Source organism: Hakea prostrata, chromosome 2 (assembly GCF_041222555.1).
Source record: "Hakea prostrata isolate BN-2017 chromosome 2, UWA_Hpros_2, whole genome shotgun sequence".
In the NCBI taxonomy this organism is placed as follows: Eukaryota; Viridiplantae; Streptophyta; class Magnoliopsida; order Proteales; family Proteaceae; genus Hakea; species Hakea prostrata.
The window spans coordinates 72,466,148-72,492,442 of NC_142601.1; the positions used below are offsets into that span (position 1 = coordinate 72,466,148).

General features: G+C 39.3%; 1 protein-coding gene across 4 annotated transcripts in view; it reads left to right on the forward strand.

The window, feature by feature from the left end:
• Window positions 1–5,352: 5,352 nt before the first annotated feature.
• Window positions 5,353–26,295, forward strand: part of LOC149026288 (uncharacterized) — a 72,554-nt gene continuing 51,611 nt past the window's right edge. For all 4 annotated transcript variants that reach the window (XR_016171830.1, XM_089146543.1, XM_089146544.1 and 1 more), the window contains exons 1-2: window positions 5,353–5,926; window positions 6,918–7,015. Coding sequence is in view for 3 of the 4 variants with exons in the window: in XM_089146543.1 (XP_089002669.1) it covers window positions 5,915–5,926; window positions 6,918–7,015 (110 nt within the window). In the remaining variant the exon portion in view is untranslated. The remainder of the gene's footprint in view (window positions 5,927–6,917; window positions 7,016–26,295) is intronic.

Genomic DNA, 26,295 nt, shown 5'->3' on the forward strand with positions numbered 1-26,295 from the left:
TTTACCTAGCAAGCCAGATTTTCTTAACTCAAGTCCTCAAATTAATTGTACTTATTTCTAATACATAAGAGGTGGGTTCTCTGTATTTTAGCCAATGAGGGATTTTTTTTTGGGTGCTCTATACAGTTCTCGATTTTGTAGAGTGCAGATTATAGAAAGGATGCGTGCTGCATCTCTCATTGAATCCAAGTATCCAACAACTTCATCACTTCACGTTTTTCTGCACCTCGTAGCTTGCATTGAGTTGTATTCTTGGCATTATGTATCCGCATGGTAAGTCCTCTCGCTTTGTAATGCTTCATTTTGGACACCCTTTCAGTGTTTTCCCTACCATGTCTACTTGACTACCTACAAAGCTGGTTACTCATTGTTTGTGGTTGAGGGCATTGAGAGTTGATGTCACCCGTACAAAAAGGAAAAATCTATGAGGTCTAATCTAATCTCCATTTTGATGGAATTACAGTGGACATTAGTTTTCCTTGGAATTCATGGTCACATTGTAAAACGTGGTTTATTGAGTAATATGCTAATAAATTACTGAAGGTATAAGCATGTAGGTCATCATGGTTGTTGAGCTTCCAACATCTCTTTCTCCATGAATGAGAATAGGTAGATGCCATTATCTGCAATGGACTATTTGCTCAGTATGAATGCATGATCACTTCTTGGATGCAAAATTTTGAAAAGTGAAGAGATCAGGGTTGCTTCAGGTTCTTAGTAGAAAACTTCTGTACTACTTGTCCACATTTTGTTAACTGCTGTGTTTTCATTTACTCACTAGACTATTCCCTATCATTATCAACATCAATGGTTTTTCTTGTGTTGGGTTCTGTGAATGGGAATCTAGGGGTTATACCAATGATCTTTGTGTTTGTTGATTTCAGGGACATTTGCACACTTACAGGTTCTGTGACAATGTCTGGACCTTCATCTTACATGACGCTCCGCTCAAAAATGAGAATCCCAGGGGGGGGGCGGGGCGAGGGGGGGGGGGGGGGGAAGGGGGGGCGCCCCCCCCGCCCCCCCCCCCCCCCCCCCCCCCCGGGCGGCGCGGGGGGGGAGAGGGGGGGGAGGGGGGGGGGCGCGGGAGGGGTGGGCCCCCCCCCCCCGCCGACACCAGGGAGGGGGGGGCGGCCCCCCCCCCGCCCCCCCCCCCCCCGCGGAGACACCCCCCGCCCGCCCGCTGGGGGCGCTTTGGAGGAATTTTTGCCTTTTACATTGGATGGATTTTGTGGAATCTCTATTGATTAAGCACATAAACGTAAAAACATGTGGGCGGTTGGGGGAAATGGATGAGAAAGACGTTAAATCATGTGATATGGTTAAGAAGAAAAAATTCTCTTTGATGATTTGAAAATTATAGTGGTAATCAAAAACTATGCCTTCTGTGTTGGGGTATTGGTGCAGTCCATACCTCTTAAATGCATTGTAGTACTATGAATTACACGATTTATGTTCGACTTTATTTGAAGATTTTGTTTTTCTCTTTTGTTGGGTCCTTAGGATATGCTGTTAGTTATTGAAATGACCATTAATAGGTGTTATGATTAAATTATTTTCCATAGAAAAATCACTTAATTTTGGTCAAACAAGGAATCCAACCTATAGGGTTTGCAATGTTGAGGAGGTTCGTCCATTGAAAAGGCATGCAAACTAAATAAGTGAAGAGATTCCTCATCCAACTCTTGAGGCCAATATATTTTTTTTCCTTCTCCACTTTGGCCACATTCAAGATACGTTTAGATCTGGTTGTTATTATAATCTTGCTTTTCGGGCCAAACCAATAGATTTCACCGGCCAAAGCATCAACTTGATCTTTATCATCCACATCATCAAGAACTAGAAGAATTTTCTCTTTGCAAAGCAGGTTTTCTATCAATTTTTTCCCCTTACGATAATGACCAATGTCAAAGTCTACATTGAACATATCTTTAGGGCCTGTTTTGTTATATGAATCCAGAGATTTCAAATATCTAGATTCATAAATCTGAAAATTATACCCGTTTGGTTGTAAAAATCTCTAAATTCATGAAATCTAGTGATTCATTATTTTACACTAAAAACGTGAATCTGTAGATTTATGGGTAAGGGAGAAATTCAGAGATTTCAAAAAAGCTATACATTTGCACATTCACAAAAATCACGTTGATCAAATAGTTTTTTAGGATGAATCCACATATTTCATTCCACAACCAAACATTTAATTTTATAAATTATGACTCCATAGATTTGAAATCAATATATTTGAAATCTCTAGATATTTGAAATCTCCAAACTCATGTAACCAAACAGGCCCTTAAGAAGTTGCTTCTGCAAAGAAGCAAGACCCAAACCCTGCATTGCTTGTTTGCTTACATCTGGAATAAAGCTATGCCTATTGAAGGTTGAAAAAAATCCAATTATAGACTACCTCAGCAATGGTAGTCTTCCCAATTCCAGGAGGACCACAAATTCCTATAAATTGAACATCATCTGAGCCACAACTTAATAAAGATAAAAGGTTTCTTACCCGAGAATCTATCCCAATAGGATGCTTACATAAAGCCAAGTGTGTTTTAATGACCAATACATCCAAAACTCTTTTTACAACTAACTCAATTACCTCTGCTTGATTCCTGCAAAGAATTTGTATGCAAAAACTAATAAGATGAAATTATTTATGAACAACATAACATATAAGGGAGGTAATTAAATGGGAATTTATTATCAAAATTGAGAAAGAAATTGTACATAAGGGCTCAATGGATTCAGTAGAGAAGCATTTTCAAAATATGAAGGTTGAATGGACTGATGAAGTAATTAAATTGAGCTCAAGATATGGGAAAGATAACAGCTCCTAGGAACATGCTGTATGTTGCAGGAGCACACAGAATTACCACATCCGCTTTTCCATTAAGGCAAAACTATGTATCTCGCAAGTGTTTGTGTCCCAACACAAGATAGCACACCAGTTTTTGGTGAATTCTGCAGCTCATGATGCCAATTTAAGCTGATTTCAACGGCTAACAACAACGGTCGAGCCAAGATTTCAAAAAATCAGAAAAGAAAATAAAAATTTTCAAAAAATTGGGGGCGGACACAGGCAATAAAGGATCCAAATCCCCTTGATATTGTTTAACTTTTCTTCTTCTTAAAAACAAGTGAATAACAAAAATTTGTGGGACAGAGACTTGCTTGTTCGTATCAATAACTTCTCCTCTCAAGTCCCCAATCACTTTCAAAGCTTTCCTCCAACTATTCACAATACCAGGTTCGAAATTCTTCTCATGCTCACGAAATGCTTTCTCAAAACTTCCTGCTTTATTTCGAACATGTGAGGGCTCAATGAAGAAGAATACAGGAAAGACTTTCTGAGCGTTTGATGTGTAGCCATGAAAAATCTGAGTAAGTTCCAGCAGACACAATTTGCTATTTGCTATTTGCATAACCTACAGAGAAGATTGGGATCGAAATTTTAGATGCCCTAATTGCTCCAAGGCAAGCTTGGCCAATGGCTTCTCCAATCCATAGCTTTTCGCTATCAATGAAGACATTGATTCCTTTGTCTCTCATAACTAAGTTAAGGCATCCAGTGAAACTATTATGAGTATCATCACCCCTGAAATTGAGGAACACAACGTAACTAGAAAATCCAGTTGAGAAGGTGGATGCATGCGGCGGTGGAAGTTGAAGGAGCCCCTTTTGGTTCCGCCAAGAAATGCTTGCTCAAAGAAATTGTACACTGGGGCTCAATGGATTCAGTAGAGAAGCATTTTCAAAAAATAAAAGTTGAATGGATTGATGAAGTAAATAGATTGAGCTCATGAAGAGAAGGGAAAGATAACAGCAACTGGGAGCTTGCTGTATCTTTCAGGAGCACGCAGAACTACCACTATGCCTCTGGTTATTTGTTTATGATGTGAAACTGATGCACAATTGGGCTTCTTCCATAAGGGTCGCTTCATACCTACTATCTTCTTTGGTGATTGCGAATAAGGATATCAGTGCAAAAAGACGTAATTGTGGTGATAGGTTTAGCTATCAAGGGGCGATTTTCACGGTATGTGATGCAACAGTGGTCGTGTGTAAAGCCTTTCTTGGATGCAACAGCAATACAATAGAAAATCACTCATCCTTGTAGAGAAACTAACTTAGTGGCTGATTATTTGGCAAAATTTGTGGCAAAAAGTCAAAATCATATGCGTAGATACAATCTTCTTGCATTGGTAATGTAGGAAATGGAAAGAGATGCGAGAGACAGGTTTCAAAGGTGTAAGTCATTTAATTAGGAGGTGTAAGGTTATTTCAGTCTTTTCAAGTTCAATACTTGCGGTGTTAAGTGTTAACTTTCAGGGTGAGTGTTTGTAAGTGGATTCTTTTCGGGGTAGTGGCAGACTATGTTAAATTTAGGCCACGTGTAACAATTTCAATGTAACAGTCATGATATCATCGGGACAAATACAAATATGCGGCATCCGACACACTTCTAATCCAACGGTGCTCAAAAGATAATTGAATAGGGTTGTTAAAATAGGGAAGATGATATTTGTCAATGCAGGGTTGGTAGAGTGGTAAGTTCTATATTTCTCAATGAAGAGATTATGGGTTCAACCCTTGAGGACGACAAAGCTCCCCTTTGAGGATGTCATCGAGGTGTGCGCCCGAAGAGAGGAGATAATATAGAAGAATCAAACTCGAAAGCAAGTAAGAAGATGGATTTTGAGTGTGGGTATTTTTTTTCTTTTTTTCTCCTCAAATGATAATACAAAACATTTAAGAGTTAAAATTTTAGTTTCATACTAGGAAGGTGATGGTTTTTTTAAACTTAAAATGTTTTCACTAACGCCATTCCCTCCTCTTTTTCTCAAGCATTCGTCTCTCTCTCAACTCGAGTATGGGCTATAACATGCCGGTTCGGTCCGGTTTTAACAGTTCGGGTTGAAAATTGATACCCCTAGCAGAAGGATCTATAGTTGAATTAGTAATTTGAAAAAACTATAGGAGATAAAGTAGTCATTAAATTAGAGTAAATGGGAATAACAATAATTATCTTTTATTCTTTTAATAATTTAATCGTATAATTTATTTTTTATTTTGTTAAACAATCCTATAATTTTGTTACCAGATGAATCATTATTTTATTCCAAAAAAAGAAAAAGAACCACTATGGGAAATAAGATTTTTTTGAAAAACTTATATTTGATAATTAAAATACAAAGTAAATTTTTTTTAAAAATAGTTAAAACAAACCGACGTTATGATAAATGTCGGTTAAATCTCTTTTCTAGTCTTTGGGGATCGTTTCATCTTCTTTTTAAATTTTGTTTATTTATATATTTAAACCTCATTTAACCCGTGCAGATATTTGATCAAATGCCGCTTCATCTCCCGCCGCTTCATCTCCCGCTGCTTCATCAACTGTCTCTCCGATCGATGCCCATTTTCGTTCCTCTACTGAACACTGGTTTCTCCGATCGTTTCGAGTATCAATACGCGTTTTGAGTATCGACTCTCTCAGATCATTAGCCATTTTCTTCTCTCCATTGAAACCCTGGTTTCTCCGGTCGTTTTGGGTACTCCCTCCGATCGTTACCCATCTTCATTCATCCACTGAAACCCTGTTTTCTCATCGTTTTGAGTATCTAACTCTTTCTATCGCGCCTTTCTTCGGCTTGGAATTCCTGTTCGTTTATTCACGAAGAGAAGAAGAGTGGGTGTTCGTCGGTCAAAGAAGGCCACAAGTGGAAGCAACCGATGCTGGCAAAAGCAGGGGTTTTGGCCGGTGTCGACTTAGCCTCATTACCCATATTTGTTTCACCACTGAAACCCTAATTTCTCTTAGTCTTGAAGGTCGCCGGCTGCTTTCTTCGAGAGCTTCTTTATTGATGTTGCTGAGAATTCTACAAGGGGAAGAATTGCAAATCCACGGGGTTCCATGTTGGCAAAGGTTTGAAATCCCTTTCACTGGTTTTCATCTACTGTTCGTTAATTCTGCCTTCCTATAGTTCTTTTGCCTTTTCTGCTTGGTATATAGAATTTTTCTCATACTTCAGATGTTAAATGGTTATGAGGGAGATGGATCAACGATATGAGGAAGTTACTGAAAGTGTACTACTATTTAATTTATGGTTTGTAACGAGTTAATTTCTCAACAAGGAAACTGTGAGATGGAACCGTGATCCCTGGTAACGCTGTAATAAATTTGAAAAAGTGGCAATGTCGTTTAGAAGGAAAAAAAATTAAAGGGTAGTTACGTCTGAGGGTGCTTCATACTACAAGTCTCTTATGATTGTCTTCTTCCACTTAACAGTACTGCTTCACAAGTAACTAATCAAATTCAGCGATTCCTAAGTAATATCAAGAATTCCTCTAGTAATCCATCCAACTATTTTAATTCATGAGTGAAAGATTTTTTAATATGAAATTTCAGAAGCAGGATCCCGATACACTGCTCTCTAACATCCACAAATGATGGTTTGAAACCTGAATGAATTCTCAGAGAGTTTGTAACCTCAAGTTCAGGGACTGTTTCAGATGTAGAACTCATGATAGTGGAGATGGATGGGGACAGGAATCTAGTGATTGAATTGCCTAGGGTAGAGAGAGACTTTACAACCAAAATTTTTGCAAGAAAAGAAGTATTTAGGAATTTGATACTGAATCCTATGGGAACCATTATACAACAGAGAAGAAAATAACAAACAGAGGTTCACATGTCAACATGACACCCATTTACACAATAATGAATAGATCGATTCTGCACTGCATTGGAATAGTTCTGGTTCTGTATTTGGCTTCTTCTAGACACTTCTTATAGTTTGTTTAGTAGGTTATTCTTCATGCATGATGTTGCTTCTATTGTTCCCGTAAGTATGAATACACATTCTTCTTAGTATTTTGTCTATTTGCTTTCTGATTTCTATGTTGGCTTGCTGAAGGATATGGATCTCGAGGAGTGGAAGGTGGAAGATCTTGAAAAAGCCATGAAAGGGAGCGATGACAAACAGTCGAAGCTTGAACGCGAGTGTATGATTAGGTTTGTGTCTCAACAATTACTGGCTGTCTTAGTGTCTTTTCTTTCAGTATTTCTGTCTAATATGCTATCTGAATCATTTTATTTCATGGGTAAACCAATGGATCCTGTATAAACCATTTCTATAGCATGATGTCTGATCTTTTGTTTTTGGAATCAAGTTTATTGGCTGATTTGTTCTCATATGTACAGATGTTTTTCTTTGTCTATTGGTCCACTGCACTTGTTTTTATTAAAAAAAAATGGTCATTTGCTCTTTGAAAAGAAACCTTTTTTTGATGAACACCTATTTCTAAGTGTGGCCAACTCTTATGTGGTTGGTCTAGGTAGACTGAACTATATGAAGTGGAAATTCATTTGATTTGACTCCTCAGTGACCTAATCCTACCAATTGCCAATTGTGCCAGCTCTTATGAAGTCGGCCTAGGTAGATTGAACTATTTTGGTGTCAATTCATTGATTTGACTTCTCACTAACCTATTCCATCTGAAGTTGGTATGTCATTAATAGTTAACTGACCATTTTATGGCTAAAATTAATGACTACTTTGCACCAAAGTGACTAACAAAACCAAATTAGAAAGCAAGGCCATAAATTTAGAAGCTTATCAACAAAACCAAATTAGAAAGCAAGGCCATAAATTTAGAAGCTTATCAACAAAACCAAATTAGAAAGCAAGGCCAGAAATTTAGAAGCATACTGTGTAAGTCAAACCGTTGGCTACAATTCTAATCAGACTATACTCAAGTAATGCTTGTATTTAGAGGAAGGACTGCTGCAAGTCTCACTTGATTATGGTTTGATTGCTAGAGATGACATTGTTCACCAACTTGGAAACTTATGTTCTGTAGACTAAAGTTCCAATCGGCAGCGCTTCAATGTGGGATTGAATGCAGGCCACGAACCTGTGCTGCATTTAAAATTGATTGATGTTGGTCAGAATATCTGCTGTAGTGGTGTTTCGAACTCAGAAAGTAATGCATGTTGGTGAAGTAATTGGAAGAACATCGGATGGGAGGTGGATCAATTGTAACTTTGTGAGTAGAATGGAGTTAGGTTTGTGAATAGAATGAAGGAAGAAGGACGGCTACCAAGTAAGGGACAGCTGCCAATCCACAACTCTTTCCATTAATGACACCAACATCTCAACTCTTCAACTACGAAAAGATTTGAACAACGAAGGAGAACAAGAAAATACAAACTTTGGATGGATGAATTTTGCCTTTTAGCAAGGTTTCTTTGCCCTAAGGGTTTAGTAGTCACAACAAGGCCCACATCCATTTGTATTACTCAAATTTGACAATAGAAATAGGATAGTGGAAATTTTTCTCTACCATGGATGGCTAAATTAAAGATATTCAATGCAAAGTCGTCGTTATATTGGACTAGGCTATAAATAATCATATTGTGTCACACCAGTTTCAACCCTTGATTTTAATCATAATTCTATTCATGTCCTTGTGTTGGTACCTATCCTATAAGGATGAAGGTCCGTCTCTACCCTGAGATCTACCCTCCTCGATTTTGATACTTGATTTCAATTATAGTCTTATTCTTGCCCTGAGATTAAACTTATTGTATAAGGTTAAGGGGTGCGTCTCCACTTTTAAGATTCACCCTCCTTGATTTTGATACTTGATTTCAAACATTATTATATGGGATAATTAGTAGATTAGCTACTTCTAGGTTTATTTTTAGTGAATAGTCACCCAATGTTTATTTCAACAAAATTAGCTAAAGCCAACTTTGGGTTTACAAAACTAAACAAAACAATAACTTTTCCTCTTTGGACATTTTTACCCCTAAAACTAACCATACCTTCACATTAGGCACTTACGATTCGCCCTCCTCGATTTTGACACATGATTTCATTCATAAATTTATGTTTGTCCTTGTGATTATAATTTTTCTATAAGGGTTCAGTGCATTTCCACCTTGAGATTTCCCCTCCATGATTTTGACTCTTGATTTTAATTAATCATAATTCTACTCATGTCCTTGTGATTATATTTATCCTATAAGGATGAAGGTGGATCTCCACCTTTAGATTCACCTTCCTCAATTTTAACACTTGATTTCAATGATAATTTCATTCCTGTCATTGTGATAATACTTATTCTATAAGGTTGAGGGTGTGTCTCCACCTTGCAATTCGACCTTCACAATTTTGACACATGATTTTAGTCATAAATCTATTTTTGTCCTTCTGATTAAAATTTTTCTACAAGGTCAACGGTGTGTCTCTGCCTTAATATTGACCCTTCCTGAAATTTACTGTAGTCATATTTTTGTCCCTACCCTTGTAATTGTATTTGTCCGATACGATTGAGTGTGAGTCTGCACCTTGAGATTTGTCATCTTCGATTTTGACACTTGATTTCAATCATAATTTTATTCTTGTCCATATTATTCTACTTATCCTATTGGGTTAAGGGTGCTTCTCAACCTTGAGGTTCACCCTTATTGATTTTGGCACATGATTTTAGGCATAAATATATTCTTATCCTTATGATTATATTTTCCTACACGGTCCACCTTGAGTTTTACCTGTGATTTTGACACTTAATTTCGAATCATTTTTTTATTATCATGTTTCTGATTGTACTTATCCTATAAATCGATATTCGTCGTGATCAAAGTTGACACTTAATTTCTCTTATTGAACTACACTTGTTCCTTACGATTATTACTCTTATGTGGTCGATGGTACATCTCCACCTTGAGATTCGCCATGCCAAATTCGACACATGATTTCAATGATTATTCTATCCCTGTTCTTTAGATTCTACTTATCCTATTGGGTTGGTGGTGCGTCTCCAACTTGAGATTCTCCTCCCTCAATTTCGACTCTTTATTTCAGCCATAAATGTGGGAATGTGCTTGTGATTATAACTTTCTTAGAGGTTATGGCCATTTGATATTCTTGATTTTTATCAGATGGCTATTTCCATTCTTGTGATATAGTTATTCTAAGGTTAAGGGTGCTTCTCCACCTTGAGGTTCACCCTTATTGATTTTGGCACATGATTTTAGCCATAAATATATTCTTGTCCTTATGATTATACTTTCCAACACGGTCCACCTTGAGTTTTACCTGTGATTTTGACACTTAATTTCGAATCATTATTCTATTCTTATGCTTCTGATTGTACTTATCCTATAAGTCGATAATCGTCGTGATTAAAGTTGACACTTAATTTCTATTATTGAACTACACTGTTGCATATGATTATTACTCTTATGTGGTCGATGGTATATCTCCACCTTGAGATTTGCCATGCCAAATTCGACACATGATTTCAATGATTATTCTATTCCTGTCCTTTTGATTCTACTTATCCTATTGGGTTGGTGGTGCGTCTCCAACTAGAGATTCGCCTCCCTCGATTTCGACTCTTTATTTTAGCCATTAATGTGGGAATGTGCTTGTGATTATAACTTTCTTAGAGGTTAAGCCTATTTGATATGCTTGATTTATATCATATGGCTATTTCCATTCTTGTGATTATACTTATTCTAAGGTTAAGGGTGCTTCTCCACCTTGAGGTTCACCCTTATTGATTTTGGCACATGATTTTATTCATAAATATATTCTTGTCCTTATGATTATTCTTTCATACACGGCCCACCTTGAGTTTTACTTGTGATTTTGACACTTAATTTCGAATCATTATTCTATTATCATGCTTCTGATTGTACTTATCCTATTAATCGATATTCGTCGTGATCAAAGTTGACACTTAATATCTCTTATTGAACTACACTGTTCCTTATGATTATTACTCTTATGTGGTCGATGATACATCTCCAACTTGAGATTTGCCATGCCAAATTCGACACATGATTTCAATGATTATTCTATTCCTGTCCTTTTGATTCTACTTATCCTATTGGGTTGGTGGTGCGTCTCCAACTTGAGATTCGCCTCCCTCGATTTCGACTCTTTATTTTAGCCATTAATGTGGGAATGTGCTTGTGATTATAACTTTCTTAGAGGTTAAGCCTATTTGATATGCTTGATTTTTATCATATATGGCTATTTCCATTCTTGTGATTATATTTATTCTAAGGTTAAGGGTGCTTCTCCACCTTGAGGTTCACCCTTATTGATTTTGGCACATGATTTTAGTCATAAATATATTCTTGTCCTTACGATTATACTATCCTACACGGCCCACCTTGAGTTTTACTTGTGATTTTGACACTTAATTTCGAATCATTATTCTATTCTCATGCTTCTGATTGTACTTATCTTACAAATCGATATTCGTTGTGATCAAAGTTGACACTTAATTTCTCTTGTTGAACTACACTGTTCCTTACGATTATTACTCTTATGTGGTCGATGGTACATCTACACCTTTAAATTCGACATGCCAAATTCGACTCATGATTTCAATGATTATTCTATCCTTGTCCCTTTGATTCTACTTATGATATTGGGTTGGTGATGCGTCTCCAACTTGAGATTCTCCTCCCTCGATTTCGAATCTTTATTTTTGCCATTAATGTGGGAATGTGTGCTTGTGATTATAACTTTCTTAGAGGTTAAGCCTATTTGATATGCTTGATTTTTATCAGATGGCTATTTCCATTCTTGTGATATAGTTATTCTAAGGTTAAGGGTGCTTCTACACCTTGAAGTTCACCCTTATTGATTTTGGCACATGATTTTAGTCATAAATATATTCTTGTCCTTATGATTATACTTTCCTACACGGTCCACCTTGAGTTTTAACTGTGATTTTGAATCTTAATTTCGAATCATTATTCTATTCTCATGCTTCTTATTGTACTTATCCTATAAGTCGATATTCGTCGTGATCAAAGTTGACACTTAATTTCTCTTATTGAACTACACTGTTGCTTATGATTATTACTCTTATGTGGTCGATGGTACATCTCCACCTTGAGATTCGCCATGCCAAATTCGACACATGATTTCAATGATTATTCTATCCCTGTCCTTTTGATTCTATTTATCCTATTGGGTTGGTGGTGCGTCACCAACTTGAGATTCTCCACCCACGATTTCGATTCTTTATTTAGCCATAAATGTGGGAATGTGCTTGTGATTATAACTTTCTTAGAAGTTATGGTTATTTGATATTCTTGATTTTTTTCATATGGCTATTTCCATTCTTGTTATTATATTTATTCTAAGGTTAAGGGTGCTTCTCCACCTTGAGGTTCACCCTTATTGATTCTGCCACATGATTTTAGTCATAAATATATTCTTGTCCTTACGATTATACTTTGCTCAACGGTTCACCTTGAGTTTTACCTGTGATTTTTACACTTAATTCCGAATCATTATTCTATTCTTATGCTTCTGATTGTACTTATCCTATAAATTGATATTTGTCGTGATCAAAGTTGACACTTAATTTCTCTTATTGAACTACACTGTTCCTTACGATTATTACTCTTATGTGGTCGATGGTACATCTCCACCTTGAGATTCGCCATGCCAAATTCGACACATGATTTCAATGATTATTCTATTCCTGTCCTTTTGATTCTACTTATCCTATTGGGTTGGTGGTGCGTCTCCAACTAGAGATTCGCCTCCCTCGATTTCAACTCTTTATTTTGGCCATTAATGTGGGAATGTGTTTGTGATTATAACTTTCTTAGAGGTTAAGCCTATTTGATATGCTTGATTTTTATCAGATGGCTATTTCCATTCTTGTGATTATAATTATTCTAAGGTTAAGGTTGTTTCTCCACCTTGAGGTTCACCTTTATTGATTTTGGCACATGATTTTAGGCATAAATATATTCTTATCCTTATGATTATATTTTCCTACACGGTCCACCTTGAGTTTTACCTGTGACTTTGACACTTAATTTCGAATCATTATTCTATTATCATGTTTCTGATTGTACTTATCCTATAAATCGATATTCGTCGTGATCAAAGTTGACACTGAATTTTATTATTGAACTACACTGTTCCTTATGATTATTACTCTTATGTGGTCGATGGTACATCTCCACCTTGAGATTTGCCATGCCAAATTCGACACATGATTTAAATGATTATTCTATCCTTGTCCTTTTGATTCTACTTATGATATTGGGTTGGTGGTGCGTCTCCAACTTGAGATTCTCCTCCCTCGATTTCGAATCTTTATTTTAGCCATTAATGTGGGAATGTGCTTGTGATTATAACTTTCTTAGAGGTTAAGCCTATTTGATATGCTTGATTTTTATCATATGGCTATTTCCATTCTTGTGATTATAATTATTCTAAGGTTAAGGGTGCTTCTCCACCTTGAGGTTCACCCTTATTGATTTTGGCACATGATTTTAGTCATAAATATATTCTTGTCCTTATGATTATACTTTCCTACACGGCCCACCTTGAGTTTTACTTGTGATTTTGACACTTAATTTCGAATCATTATTCTATTCTCATGCTTCTGATTGTACTTATCCTATAAATCGATATTCGTCGTGATCAAAGTTGACACTTAATTTTTCTTATTGAACTACACTGTTCCTTATGATTATTACTCTTATGTGGTCGATGATACATCTCCACCTTGAGATTCGCCATGCCAAATTCGACACATGATTTCAATGATTATTCTATTCCTGTCCTTTTGATTCTACTTATCCTATTGGGTTGGTGGTGCGTCTCCAACTAGAGATTCGCCTCCCTCGATTTCGACTCTTTATTTTGGCCATTAATGTGGGAATGTGTTTGTGATTATAACTTTCTTAGAGGTTAAGCCTATTTGATATGCTTGATTTTTATCATATGGCTATTTCCATTCTTGTGATTATACTTATTCTAAGGTTAAGGGTGCTTCTCCACCTTGAGGTTCACCCTTATTGATTTTGGCACATGATTTTAGTCATAAATATATTCTTGTCCTTATGATTATACTTTCCTACACGGCCCACCTTGAGTTTTACTTGTGATTTTGACACTTAATTTCGAATCATTATTCTATTCTCATGCTTCTTATTGTACTTATCCTATAAATCGATATTCGTCGTGATCAAAGTTGACACTTAATTTCTCTTATTGAACTACACTGTTCCTTATGATTATTACTCTTATGTGGTCGATGGTACATCTCCACCTTGAGATTCGCCATGCCAAATTCGACACATGATTTCAATGATTATTCTATCCCTGTTCTTTTGATTGTACTTATCCTATTGGGTTGGTGGTGCGTCTCCAACTTGAGATTCTCCTCCCTCGATTTCGACTCTTTATTTCAGCCATAAATGTGGGAATGTGCTTGTGATTATAACTTTCTTAGAGGTTATGGCTATTTGATATGCTTGATTTTTATCAGATGGCTATTTCCATTCTTGTGATATAGTTATTCTAAGGTTAAGGGTGCTTCTCCACCTTGAAGTTCACCCTTATTGATTTTGGAATATGATTTTAGTCATAAATATATTCTTGTCCTTATGATTATACTTTCCTACACGGTCCACCTTGAGTTTTACCTGTGATTTTGACACTTAATTTCGAATCATTATTCTATTTTTATGCTTCTGATTGTACTTATCCTATTAGTCGATATTCGTCGTGATTAAAGTTGACACTTAATTTCTATTATTGAACTACAATGTTGCTTATGATTATTACTCTTATGTGGTCGATGGTACATCTTCACCTTGAGATTCGCCATGCCAAATTCGACACATGATTTCAATGATTATTCTATCCTTGTCCTTTTGATTCTACTTATCCTATTGGGTTGGTGGTGCGTCTCCAACTTGAGATTCTCCTCCCTCGATTTCGACTCTTTATTTTAGCCATTAATGTGGGAATGTGCTTGTGATTATAACTTTCTTAGAGGTTAAGCCTATTTGATATGCTTGATTTTTATCATATGGCTATTTCCATTCTTGTGATTATATTTATTCTAAGGTTAAGGGTGCTTCTCCACCTTGAGGTTCACCCTTATTGATTTTGGCACATGATTTTAGTCATAAATATATTCTTGTCCTTATGATTATACTTTCCTACACGGTCCACCTTGAGTTTTACTTGTGATTTTGACACTTAATTTCGAATCATTATTCTATTCTCATGCTTCTGATTGTACTTATCCTATAAATCGATATTCGTCGTGATCAAAGTTGACACTTAATTTTTCTTATTGAACTACACTGTTCCTTATGATTATTACTCTTATGTGGTCGATGATACATCTCCACCTTGAGATTCGCCATGCCAAATTCGACACATGATTTCATTGATTATTCTATCCCTGTCCTTTTGATTCTACTTATCCTATTGGGTTGGTGGTGCGTCTCCAACTTGAGATTCTCCTCCCTCGATTTCGACTCTTTATTTCAGCCATAAATGTGGGAATGTGCTTGTGATTATAACTTTCTTAGAGGTTAAGCCTATTTGATATGCTTGATTTTTATCATATGGCTATTTCCATTCTTGTGATTATACTTATTCTACGGTTAAGGGTGCTTCTCCACCTTGAGGTTCACCCTTATTGATTTTGGCACATGATTTTAGTCATAAATATATTCTTGTCCTTATGATTATACTTTCCTACACGGTCCACCTTGAGTTTTACCTGTGATTTTGACACTTAATTTCGAATCATTATTCTATTATCATGTTTCTGATTGTACTTATCCTATAAATCGATATTCGTCGTGATCAAAGTTGATACTTAATTTCTCTTATTGAACTAAACTGTTCCTTATGATTATTACTCTTATGTGGTCGATGATACATCTCCACCTTGAGATTTGCCATGCCAAATTCGACACATGATTTCAATGATTATTCTATTCCTGTCCTTTTGATTCTACTTATCCTATTGGGTTGGTGGTGCGTCTCCAACTTGAGATTCGCCTCCCTCGATTTCGACTCTTTATTTTAGCCATTAATGTGGGAATGTGCTTGTGATTATAAATTTCTTAGAGGTTAAGCCTATTTGATATGCTTGATTTTTATCATATGGCTATTTCCATTCTTGTCGTTATACTTATACTAAGGTTAAGGGTGCTTCTCCACCTTAAGGTTCACCCTTATTGATTTTGGCACCGGATTTTATTCATAAATATATTCTTGTCCTTATGATTATAGTTTCCTACACGGTCCACCTTGAGTTTTACTTGTGATTTTGACACTTAATTTCGAATCATTATTCTATTCTCATGCTTCTGATTGTACTTATCCTATAAATCGATATTCGTCGTGATCAAAGTTGACACTTAATTTCTCTTATTGAACTACACTGTTCCTTATGATTATTACTCTTATGTGGTCGATGATACATCTCCACCTTGAGATTTGCCATGCCAAATTCGACACATGATTTCAATGATTATTCTATTCCTGTCCTTTTGATTCTACTTATCCTATTGGGTTGGTGGTGCGTCTCCAACTTGAGATTCTCCTCCCTCGATTTCGACTCTTTATTTTAGCCATTAATGTGGGAATGTGCTTGTGATTATAACTTTCTTAGAGGTTAAGCCTATTTGATATGCTTGATTTTTATCATATGGCTATTTCCATTCTTGTGATTATAATTATTCTAAGGTTAAGGGTGCTTCTCCACCTTGAGGTTCACCCTTATTGATTTTGGCACATGATTTTAGTACTAAATATATTCTTGTCCTTACGATTATACTTTCCTACACGGCCCACCTTGAGTTTTACTTGTGATTTTGACACTTAATTTCGAATCATTATTCTATTCTCAGGCTTCTGATTGTACTTATCCTATAAATCGATATTCGTCGTGATCAAAGTTGACACTTAATTTCTATTATTGAACTACACCGTTACTTATGATTATTACTCTTATGTGGTCGATGGTACATCTACACCTTGAGATTCGACATGCCAAATTCGACACATGATTTTAATGATTATTCTATCGTTGTCCTTTTGATTCTACTTATGATATTGGGTTGGTGGTGCGTCTCCAACTTGACATTCTCCTCCCTCGATTTCGAATCTTTATTTTAGCCATTAATGTGGGAATGTGCTTGTGATTATAACTTTCTTAGAGGTTAAGCCTATTTGATATGCTTGATTTTTATCATATGACTATTTCCATTATTGTAATTATAATTATTCTAAGGTTAAGGTTGTTTCTTCACCTTTAGGTTCACCTTTATTGATTTTGGCACATGATTTTATTCATAAATATATTCTTGTCCTTATGATTATTCTTTCATACACGGCCCACCTTGAGTTTTACTTGTGATTTTGACACTGAATTTCGAATCATTATTCTATTCTCATGCTTCTGATTGTACTTATCCTATAAATCGATATTCGTCGTGATCAAAGTTGACACTTAATTTCTCTTATTGTACTACACTGTTCCTTACGATTATTACTCTTTTGTGGTCGATGCTACATCTCCACCTTGAGATTCGCCATGCCAAATTCGACACATGATTCCAATGATTATTCTATCCCTGTCCTTTTGATTCTACTTATCCTATTGGGTTGGTGGTGCGTCTCCAACTTGAGATTCTCCTCCCTCGATTTCAACTTCTTATTTAAGCCATAAATGTGGGAATGTGCTTGTGATTATAACTTTCTTAGAGGTTAAGCCTATTTGATATGGTTGATTTTTATTATATGGCTATTTCCATTCTTGTGATTATAATTATTCTAAGGTTAAGGGTGCTTCTCCACCTTGAGGTTCACCCTTATTGATTTTGGCACATGATTTTAGTCATAAATATATTCTTGTCCTTATGATTATACTTTCCTACACGGCCCACCTTGAGTTTTACTTGTGATTTTGACACTTAATTTCGAATCATTATTCTCTTCTCATTCTTCTGATTGTACTTTTCCTATAAATCGATATTCGTCGTGATCAAAGTTGACACTTAATTTCTCTTATTGAACTACACTGTTCCTTACGATTATTACTCTTATGTGGTCGATGGTACATCTCCACCTTGAGATTCGCCATGCCTAATTCGACACATGATTTCATTTATTATTTTATCCTTGTCCTTTTGATTCTACTACTATCCTATTGTGTTGGTGGTGTGTCTCCAACTTGAGATTCTCCTCCCTCGATTTCGACTCTTTATTTTATCCATTAATGTGGGAATGTGCTTGTGATTATAACTTTCTTTGAAGTTATGGCTATTCGATATGCTTGATTTTTATCATATGGCTATTTCCATTCTTGAGATATATTTATTCTAAGGTTAAGGGTGCTTCTCCACCTTGAGGTTCACCCTTATTGATTTTGGCACATGATTTTAGTCATAAATATATTCGCTATGTGGGGGATGGACATAGTCGGAATGTTATCAGAAGCCTCGAGAGACCCGGAATATCTCGTCGTAGCCATTGATTACTTCGAGGCCGAGCCTTTAGCTTCCATCACGGAGAGACAGATGGAAAAGTTCTTTGAAGAAGAAGTCTTATACTGGTTTGGAATTCCCCGGATTCTGGTAACTGACAATGGAAACAATTTGAAGGATAAAGATTCAAGACATTTTGCTAAAGATATCACATTGAACATCGTTGTTCCTCGGTTGCTTATCCACAAAGCAATGGACAAGTGGAAGTCACAAATATCACTTCCCTTGACGGGATGCAGAAAAGGCTGGAAGACAGCTGAGCTCTATGGGATGAAGAACTCTCGAGCGTTTTGTGGTCATACCGAACCACAACCCGTGTTCCTACAGGAGAAACACCATTTCGCCTTGCATATGGCACTGAAGCTCTATGACACGACCCAATTTGTTATGAGCCCAATGGTGCTATACTAATGGGCCACATATGGCCGTGCCTAACTTAGAAAGGATACTAATGGGTTACATTTGACCCACATTCTAGAAAGGAGGGAGATCCTAGAGGAATCTTACAACTAGAAAATATCTTTTTTCTAGAAATGTCCCTAGAAATATCTAGATCCACTAGAATGTCCCCAACCATTAGATTATAGACACTTGTACAAAGTCATAACCATTATTGTATCCTACCTCACCTATAAATATGGGAGGGACTCATTTGTACAAAGCTTCAAACAAGTGATTAATACAAGTTCTCTAAAGGTTTTTTTTTTTGGATGAATAAATAATCAATTTAAGACAGAAAACAAAGTACAGAGAATGATCCCAAAAGACAGGATCAAGTGTGAAGATGGGAGTTGAGTCTCTAGGAAACAATAATGAGCCTGTTCATTGGGGAGTCAACACCGGGGGATGGGGATAGCAGAAATTTTAGCAGATACATCAAAATAAATAGCATTCCAAATAGTGTCAATAGAGCGGGATTTGGAGGTCCAGCGACGGAGATTCCGTTCCCACCAAAGATGGTGGACTGTAGCACCAAAGACTAGCTTGCCAATGCGATCACATATAGAGGAACCTGAAAAGTTACTCAATACCCTAGACCAATCCCGGCTAAAACTAAAAGAATGACGGGAGCGGGGCCAAATGAAGGTAAGGGCTTTTCTCCATAGAGAACTAGAGAAAGGGTAAGAAAAGAACAAATGCTCAATGTCCTCAGTACCATTCCTACAAAGGATACAATTTGGGTTCACAAGGATGCGGCGGGACAAGAGGAAAGACTGGGTTGGAAGGGCTAAGTTTAGGGCTCTCCAAAGGGTAAGTGAATGGCGGGGAATATGACCTTTGAACCAAACCAAGCAGAAGAGGTGGTAAATGATTTGGTGGTAGAGGGAAGCCAGATAACTAAGTCGCGAGGATGAGAAAATAGGGGAGGGAGAGAATTCCAGACTTGCGTGAGACTCTGGTGAGGAGAAGGGACCCAAGAACCGTTAGAGATGAAGTGGGAGAGAGGGGTAGATCTGGGAATATGGGTCTCATAAGCCATGCGGAAGTAGAAGAACCAGAAGAGATGTGGATGGTAAAAGCAGGAAGAGCCCGAGGCCTTAGGAGAAGAAGCTTCCTCCAGATCCAGGAAGGATTAGGAGGGATAGGGGCAGTCTAGAAGGAGTCAGATTTGAGAAGGTGAGAGTGGACCCAATGGACCCAGATGGAGTTATGATTTGAGACAATTTTCCAGATAAGTTTAAGCAATGCGGCGGAATTGACTTCTTGGATTCTACGGATTCCTAGGCCCCCCTTAGTTTTGGGACGACAAATGTTGGACCAACTGATGGGGCGAAGGAATCGCTTAGATTCCTGACCTTTCCAAAGAAAAGCACAGAAGGGGGATTCCATCGCCGACGAGATGGCCTTAGGGATAGGGAAAATCCCACACCAATAAAGGTAGGAAGATTGGAGAACAGATCGAATGAGTTCCACCCTACTAGCGAAAGAGAGGAGCCGGCTTTTCTAAAGTTGGAGACTCTTGCGGATATGGTCCATCATGAGGGAACAATGATGGCGAGAGAGCCTCCCCGGGATAAGAGGAAGGCCAAGGTAGACAACAAGGAAGGAGCCTGGCTTGATGCCAGAGAGATTTAGGAGATTAGAGCGTAGGGGCTCAGTCACTCCAGAAAGGAAGATAGTGGATTTGTCAAGATTGACCCTAAGGGCTGAGATGGATCCAAAAAAGGAGAGGGCAGAGTTAATGGAGGAGATGGAGCTATGATTTGCTTTGGTGAAAATATTAAGATCATCAGCAAAGGCAAGATGGGTGAGATTGAGGGCTTTACATATGGGGATAGGAGAGATTAGGAGCTGGTCTGTCTTAGTTTGAAGGATACGAGAGAGCACCTCCAAAACCAGAGAGAAGAGGTGGGTTTTATAAAGGTTCTCTTGCAGTTTTAAGCTCTCTTCTACTCTCTCTAGGTGGGTTTTTGGTTGACTTAGTTCAAGTAACTGCTAAGTGCCGGCGCGGTTAGCGTAGTCAATAACTAAGGCCGTGATATTTGTGGTATCAGAGCTTCGGTTGGGTGTGTCAAGTGTGTGGGAAGACATGATGACGAGCGAGTCTGAGATGCTCAATGGTGTGTTAAGCGTGTGGGAAGACATGATGAGGAGTGAGTTTGAGATGCTCAATGGTGCACAAGGAGAGCTAAATTGTGGGAGGGAGACCCACACCTCCAAGGATAAGCGTAAGAGCAAGGAGAAGTCTGTTGAAGTTGGTGCTACTTTGGAGCCACGTCTAACGTGGGTAGAGTTGCCAATGGTCGAGGCTAGGGAACGCCTCGACATTGGGGAGCAAAGGACTGAGGAGCCCGATGGTCGGATGTACGAGCTCAAGGAATTCCTATTGGGTGCTCTTAACACTATGGAGCACAAACAACAGTAACATCCTGATGCTCTTCATAACCAAGTGGTGGAAAGGATTGCCGCGGTGGAAGCTCGTGTGCACGAATTGAGTGGAGAGTTGGAAATGTGTAGGAGAACCATGACTGGAGGGAATGTGTGCGTGAAGCACCAAAGGTTGAGGTGCCAAAGCCCAAAGCATTCGAGGGAACAAGAGATGCCCGAGAGGTTGACAACTTCATATGGCATATGGAGCGCTATTTCGAGGCTACGTTGATGAAGGACGTGTTCAGCAATATCAAGACCGTGCAACTATACCTCATCCAGACAGCAGCTCTATGGTGGAGACGAAGGTACAACGAAATGCAAAGGGGCTTAATAAGCAATTTTATCCGGAGAGTGCTGCATTCTTGGCCCGAAAGAACATCAAGAGGCTAAAGAACACGGGGTCGATTTGGAGGTCCCGAGTATGATCAAAGAGGAACTTCTCTTCGACTTTATGGATGGACTCCTAAATATGGCCTCACAAGAGCTACAACGTCGAGGTGTGCAAGATCTTGAGACGGCTATAGTGGCAGCGGAGTCCTTGATAGAGTTTAGAATGGATGAGTTCAAGGCCGAGAAGAGCAATAATGGCAAAGGTGGGGTAGAGAAGGGGTCGAAGATCGACCACACAAGGGAAGGCACAAATAAGTTCTCTTCGAGCAAAGAGGGTGGCAAGTACGAGAAGAAGAAGAAATTCCAACCCAAAGACAATTGCTTCCTTTGTGATGGACCACATTGGGCTAGGGATTGCCCAAAACGGAAGGCTCTAAGTGCACTACTCGAACACAAGAACGAGGAGGAGGCGCACGTGGGATCGTTGTGGCAGCTTGGTGCCATTAAGGCCAAGGAGGACAAAGCCCCTACATCGCCAAAGGGGTTGATGTATGTGGAGGCGCGTATCAACGGTAAGATGGCAAGGGCCATGGTTTATAAGGGGGCAACACACAATTTTGTCTCAACGGAGGAGGCAAAGTGTTTGGGACTTAAAATGAGCAAGGAAAGAGGGAGTCTTAAGGCCGTTAACTCAAAAGCGCACCCTACCGAGGGAGTTGCCAATGGGGTCGAAATGACAATTGGGGCATGGAAAGGCACTGTGGATGCCCTTTGGCTCACCAATGCACCAACCACATTTTGCACTATCATGAACAAGATATTCCACCTTTACCTCGACAAATTCGTGGTCGTGTACTTGGATGACTTCGTCATCTATAGTAACACATTGGAGGAACATGCACAACATCTAAGGTTGGTTCTTCAAACCCTAAAGGAGAACCAACTATATGTGAAGAAGGAGAAGCACGCATTCGCACAAGAAGAGGTGATGTTCCTAGGTCATAAGGTAGGGGGCGGAACATTGAAAATGGATGAGAGCAAAGTGAAAGCAATTCGGAAATGGGAGGCACCAACCAAGGTTGGCGAGTTGAGGTCTTTTCTAGGCATTATAAACTACTACCGGAGGTTCATTGTAGGATACTCCAAGAGGGCAGCTCCACACGCCCTTGCCAAGGAAGGTATAACAAGGTGGTTTTGGGAAGAGGATGATGTTCTCTATGCCAAAAGGAAGAGGATCTTTGTTCCTCAGTGGAACAACCTAAGGAGGAACATTATCCGTGAATGCCAGGACACCAAGTGGGCTGGTCACCCAGGGCAAAAACACACTCGTGCATTGTTTGAAGCGGCCTACTATTGGCCTTAGATGCGGGATGATGTTGAGTCTTAGGTAAGGACTTGTCTTGTGTGCCAGCAAGACATGGTGGAACAACACGACGAGGTTTGTTGGAGCCATTGCCTACACCAAGTCGTGCTTAGGAGAATGTATCTATGGACTTCATCAGCGCTCTACCTAAGTTTGTTGGATGTGGGTCAATTATGCTGGTGGTAGCACCAAGGGATTGTCCAGCGGAAGAAACAGCTAGGCTCTTCCTAAAGAATGTGGTTAAGTATTGTGGGGTGCCACAATCGATCCTCAGCGATCATGACCCTCGCTTCATGGGGAGGTTTTGGGCGTAGTTGTTCTAGTTGTTGGGCACATCCTTGCGGTACTCAACAAACTTTCATCCCCAAACGGTTGGATAGACTGAATGTGTCAACAACTTACTTGAGCTATACTTGAGGAACTTTGTGAGTGCCAACCAGCGAGATTGGGCCAAGTTGCTTGATGTGGCACAAACCAAAGCGCATTTGAGAGTGCCACGGGGGCAACAATCGTTAACACCGCACTCTATAGTATCGGGTTATAAGGGAAAGAGCCCCTCAACTTACAAGTTCGCCAAGAAGTGGCGAGAAAGCTTGGATGTGGTTAAATCATATTTAGACAAAGCCATAAAGAAGATGAAGAAGTGGGCCAACAAAGATAGACGACCCGCAAACTTCGAAACAGGGTACATGGTCATGGTCATGGTCATGGTGAAGTGATTACCCCAACAATTCAAGTCCTTGCGAAAGGTACACAAAGGACTGGTCTGTCGGTATGAAGGCCTGTTTAAAATCGGAAGAAGGTGGGTAAGGTTTCCTACCAACTCTACCTCCCACTAAAGCTCAAGATCCATATTGTCTTTTATGCAAGCATGTTAAAACCTTACCAAGGAGATGCGGAGGATCCTAGACGTGGGACTTCTACAAGGGCACCTACGAGTATAACGACATCCTATGACAAGGAGGTAGAACATATAATGGCGGATCGAGTAATGCGCAAACGGGGTGCCTCCAAGTCTAGAGTATTTGTGAAGTGGAAGGGATTGCCCGAGAGCGAAACAAGTTGGGAACCAAAAAACGCATTGTGGCAGTTCCAATAACATATAAGGAGGTTCCACGATGAAAACACGACGAGGACATCGACGATATAGGTGGGGAAAAATGACACAGGAACCAAACCGGTCACACCCTTAGCACCTTTTTTTAGGACTACGTACAAACCAGTACAGTGACACGAGAATTAACCCGGTCACACCTTTAGCACATTTTTTAAGGACTACATACAAACGAGCACAGTGACCCGGGAACCAATCCGGTCACATCCTTAGCACCTCTTTTGAGGACTTAGAAAAGTTCCTTTGGAATCAAATCTCTCGAGTAAACAACTCGTGCAGAAGGCATAATTCTGAGAAAAACAAGTTGTAAAATACTTAACAAAAATTTCATTGATGAAAAGGTTCGGGAATACATCCTTCTGAATTCATATGAACCACATTCAAATACTACCACTCGGGATACAAGAAGTTACATGATATGGGACATAAGAGGCTACATTACTCATGATTACAAGTTCAATAAAATGACGTAGGGGAATTCGGCATCCTGTAATCGATATACTGAAGCATCTTCTAACTCTTTGCAATTGCTGGGAGCGGGATTCATGTGCCGATCGAAAGTCATGAACTTACCAAAGAGCTGACATCCATTCATGTGCCGATCGAAAGCCATGAACTTACCAATAAGCTGATGGCCGTCTTATACTGTTACTCACATCCTTCCCCGAGGGTTATAATCGACCTTCAAAGACTGACTCGGGGAGGATCCCATCTCGACATCTGCTTTGGCGGAAGACTTTCATTCGACACGTTAGTGTCAATAATGGTGTCGCTCATGGTCCTTCCACCTTCAGCCGGAGATTTCTCAGCCGGCTAGTCATTATCATCGACCTTCGGAGAAGGGGGTCTATGAAGTCCACAAGATCGGGAGTCACCAAGTTGGGATGCTCAGGAAGGCCATTGGGTCGAGGAAGCTGGAGTTCATCCTATAACTTCGGATCGAGAATCTTTGACAGCTTCTTCGGATCTAGGAGGGATACCTATTCAAGGGTGAACTTAAAACCTTGATTCGTTCCTCTCCTAAAAGCGGAAGTCGAGAGAGCCAACTTCAGAGACCTGAATTCGGGAGTCTTGAAGTAATCCTCAATCACCTTCCTCTTGGACCTAGGAAAATCCTCGGACGAACCGGCCCTTAATTCCTTGATCGTCTTGATCAACTTTTTGTTTTTCTCCACCTCCTCGTCCAGCAGTGTCTATGAGCTATCAAAATCCTTGGTGGCCTTCGCAAGCTTCTTCTCGAGAGATTTGGCTTTCCCTTTGTATTTATCCCGGCTCTTAGTGAGATTAGCCCTCTCTTAAGAGAAGCAACTTCCGCCTGGGCAACGTCAAGTTCCTTCTTGGCCTGATGGGAACTATGGTCGGCCTGCTGACAAAGGCTTTGGAAAAGCTCCAGCTCTTCCGACCGGCGTTGAGCCCGATTCATTTCCTTAGCAAAACAATGGGTGGCCCTGGCCAAGTACTTGAGAATCAAAACCATTAGTCGGGAGTGATATGGGAGGTTTTCTACGCGGGCTGATTTAGACCCGGTTGGAACTGAACCAAACACTCGGTCGGGATAGTTGCTGACTGACTAAGGCAGGGAGACAAGGAGACGTAATCTCAGGAGAAATAGCAGCCCTCCTCGGGTAAACTTACCAAATCTAGGAAAGGTAATACATACACTATAAAAGCAAGGAGTCACCCCTCCGGTAAGCATCCAATACATAACCCTGTGTAGCTCTTGCACGAGATCTTAATCTATTCACTTGTCTAACTTCGCCATTGGAGGCGGCTACCCGGCATACGAGTCGACCCGCATCTAACCTTTCTTGCAGGACTCATCGTCTCAAGAATAAGAAGGGGTGTAGTCGGAACCAGAATTTTTACTGTGACGCCTTAGTTTGGCGCCGTCTGTGGGAACGACAATTTTAAAGTCATGGCTGGACGAGGAGCTAACAATGGGCGTGCTCGGCAGGAAACTGCTAGCGGTAACCCGAACTTAGAAGATCAAACACATTAGGACGATGGGGCCGCACACTCAACCCGAGTGGAGCAAGACCCTCCCAAGGATAATCTGCTACCCGAAAATCCAAATAGGGAGGGTAAGTTAAGAAGGCCCCAGGGGCAGATGTATATGAAATCTGAAAAGGAATGCTTGAGATTTAGGGGGTGTTGAGAGGTTTGGTCCCTCAGATTGGAGTCCATAAAGGACCGAAATGAAACACTCAGACGGGAAGGTTACTCAGAGATCCACTCATGCTGAAGGCCAGAGATTCACTCATGCTG